This window comes from Mastomys coucha, unplaced genomic scaffold (assembly GCF_008632895.1).
Source record: "Mastomys coucha isolate ucsf_1 unplaced genomic scaffold, UCSF_Mcou_1 pScaffold5, whole genome shotgun sequence".
NCBI lineage: Eukaryota > Metazoa > Chordata > Mammalia > Rodentia > Muridae > Mastomys > Mastomys coucha.
The window spans coordinates 66,258,726-66,261,905 of record NW_022196911.1 but is presented as its reverse complement, the minus strand read 5'-3'; the positions used below and the strand labels follow the sequence as shown (position 1 = coordinate 66,261,905).

The 3,180-nt window shown below is 43.5% G+C and overlaps 1 protein-coding gene across 3 annotated transcripts in view; it reads right to left on the bottom strand.

Annotated features, from left to right (window-relative positions):
• The window catches only part of Rabep1 (rabaptin, RAB GTPase binding effector protein 1), a 105,776-nt gene that overhangs the window by 6,465 nt on the left and 96,131 nt on the right, over positions 1-3,180 (bottom strand). For all 3 annotated transcript variants that reach the window (XM_031353114.1, XM_031353115.1, XM_031353116.1), the window contains 2 exons: positions 2,352-2,541; positions 1,734-1,789 (listed from right to left, as the gene is read on the bottom strand). In XM_031353114.1, the coding sequence (XP_031208974.1) occupies positions 1,734-1,789; positions 2,352-2,541 (246 nt within the window). The remainder of the gene's footprint in view (positions 1-1,733; positions 1,790-2,351; positions 2,542-3,180) is intronic.

Here is a 3,180-nt window from a genome sequence, read left to right as displayed (position 1 = left end):
ATAAAGAAAGTAAAGAGATGTTCCAAAAACAGAATGTCTGCCCTGCCCAAGGACAGTGCTCTGACTACTTGCAGCAGTATGGGGCTGTGGAGTCTTGAGAAGCCTGAGGTGAGAAATCTCTGCACTAAGACCGTATACTTGTCCTTCTAGTTGAAGGAAATGCTGAAGACGTCAAAAAGATTGAGACAACCTGGCTGCAATACATAGATGAACTGAGCAGGGTCCAGTTCTTAGGCTTCTTAGCAAACAAGACGTGAGAAAAGGCCGATGAGAAGTGACATCTCAGAGCTGGGGGTGTAGCTAATGAGGCAGTACAGTACTTGCCTAGTACACACGTGAATTCAGTTCCCAGAACCACCAAAACTAAGTAAAAAGTGAAGTCTGAACGCAGACTGACAGTGCCAGGTAGAACGGGGTGCATCTGAGCCTGGCACTTTCTTCTCAGTGCTAGGAAAGCACTCTTCCACTGAGCTACACCCTCCAGGCCTGAGTGTGGCTCATCTTTGCAGTATGATCCAAAGAGACTTCTACAGAAGTGGAAGGGAAACCCAGGCTGCCTGTGGCAGAGAAGTGCCTGGGAGGTCAGGTGGAGGGCAGCACTCTTTCAAGAACCTTGAAAAACTAATGACTTCCTAAAGAAGTATAATGCAAGGAGAAACTCTGTTGTTTTGTTTTTCATTTGGAAAAGCAGTCTTGCTATGTGCCCAGGCTGGCCCCAAACTTGAATCCTCAGCTCCTTGAGTGCTAGGATTGCAGATGTGTCACCATACCCATCTCACTTCTTCCTCTTAAAGGGAAACAGCTGGGCAATTTTTTACACAGTGGAACAAAACATCAATCTAGAGGTAGCCATTAAAAGCTAGAGAACAGTGAAGGGGGGTCATTCAAGGCACTGCCAGTGTTACACTATGATGAGAGACAGGCCACCATTTTATCTCAAAGACAAAACTGATAAAGTAAGAGAGCATGTGACTGGGGAACCTGGGACTCCAAGTGGCCTGTGTAATGACTGAGCAGTGAAGGTACTGAGATGACAGTGACTGAAAGCCATTGTGAAGAATGAAAGACAAATCTTAACACAAATGAAAGTCTAGGAGTACTGGAGCCCATGACAGCAAGGGCATGAGATGCCACCAGTTCTGGTGGCATTGGCTTCTTGAAATAACAGGCCTAATCCAGAACTGGGCAATAGCTGAGTGAGGGCAGCAAGAGAAGAGTGTGAGTTGGAAGCCAACTAAAGAATCCGGCAAGCCATAGAAGGTGCAGCTTGGGAGGAAAGAAAGCAAAGCCAGGAAGCTAAGTTTAGGGAGCTAGACTCAAGTGAGACAGGAAGACACTGCAGTCAAAAAAAGAGAAGCAAGGTACAGCCAGTGTGAGAAGCAGGGCAGCATTGGAGTAAAGGTCACTGAGGTCAGGAAGCAGTATGGGCTCATCTCCCACACAGTTGAGGCTAATTAGGAAAGAGTGTGCCCTGTGAGCAAAAAGTGTATGCACTTGGAGTGCAGCAGTCATGTACTGACCATGCCAGTCTGAGACTCCCATTCCCACACGGCCCAACACACAGCAGGCTCTCTATATATGCTCTCTTCCACTGCCTCACTGTGTTCCCACTATGAAGGCATTTCTTAAAAACAGGGATTATGTCTCAGCGATCTTCATTTCTTTGTTCTGACACAGGACTTAATAGGTAACCACTGAGTGTTGATAGAATTAATTTTAAACTTGTAACTCACCTGTCCCTTTTCAACTTTTATTCTTTCTAATTCAGCTTTTAGACTAGAAATGGAAGCTAGGACAAAAGGGAGAAATAATAACAGTCATTTATTATTTTTTCCATAAAATATCCCCAAAGAGTCAGAGATACACTGTGGGGAAAAGTGCTCTCTCTCTCTCAAACCATCCCAGAGAACTGACATAATCAAGCTCAGAGAAAGGACAAATGGACATGCATACTGTGTTCCAACCTAAATTAAACCACATCTAACTGTAGGAAAGCAATGCTGTTAGCAATAAAGTTCTGCAAAGAAGTGCTGCCTGTCTGACCCTGTTACCCATGGCCTCTGGCTCCATTACCATCAAAGCTCATAAAAGGACCAGAGGATTTGGGGCTTTCACAATTACTGCACATCTGAGCACCTAGGACAGGTGTTCTTTTATATTTCTGTTTTCTACACCCATGATCATGCATTAGTCTCAAACAGTGTTATTTGCCAATTCTTCACTCTTGCTTGTCAGTTTCCTTTTTGAGATAAGTCTTCTGAAGTCCTGGCCTCTGATCCTCCTGCTCCCTCCCGGGTGAGGACTACACCAGCAGAGCTCCATCCCCAACACCAGACAACACTTTTTCTCACCTATTTCCTCCTTGCAGTTTTCTATTTCCAGCTGTAGTGTCTCTTCGAGGTTTTCTTTCAAACACTGTTCTGCTTGAATTTGCTCTTTTAGGAAAAGTATTTCAGCCTTCAGCTTCTCTTCCATGTGGTCTGCCGCTGTCCGCACGTGAACAATGTTCTCACGATATTTTAAAACCAGCTCCCGGAGCACCTGGATTCAGTAAACAAAAGGTTACTGGATTTGTAAAGGTGGGAGAAACTGAAGGTGTATGCTTCAAATGATTCAGTTACTTAGACTGTGAATTTCAATGACCACACAGAATTCTAAAAGCACATGGCTTCACACATCAAAATTCAGCATGGCCAAAAAGTTGTGTTGTGACCTAGATTTTCCCCTCAAAGCTGTTTTATGAGCAGGAAAAATAAAATGTTACATAATTTCCTCATGAAATCCACTAGAAAGAATAGCTTCATGCCGGGCAGTGATGGTACACATCTTTAATCCCAGCCCTTGGGAGGCAGAGGTAGGTGGATTTCTGAGTTCAAGGCCAGCCTGGTCTACAGAGTTGACTTCCAGGACAGCCAGGGCTATACAGAGAAACCCTGTCTCAAAAAAACAAACAAACAAAAAAACCAAAACAAAACAAAACAAAAAACAAAAAAATAGCTTCATGAAGATCAAAAAGATAAAAAACACAGGAACAAGTATAAACTCAAGATAAAATACATTTAACTTACCTATTCACATATTAAAATGCTCACTGAAAATCTCTTTAGACAAAGTACTATGTCAAGTTAAGTAATAACCTCACACGCATACACACACACACACACACACACACACACACAC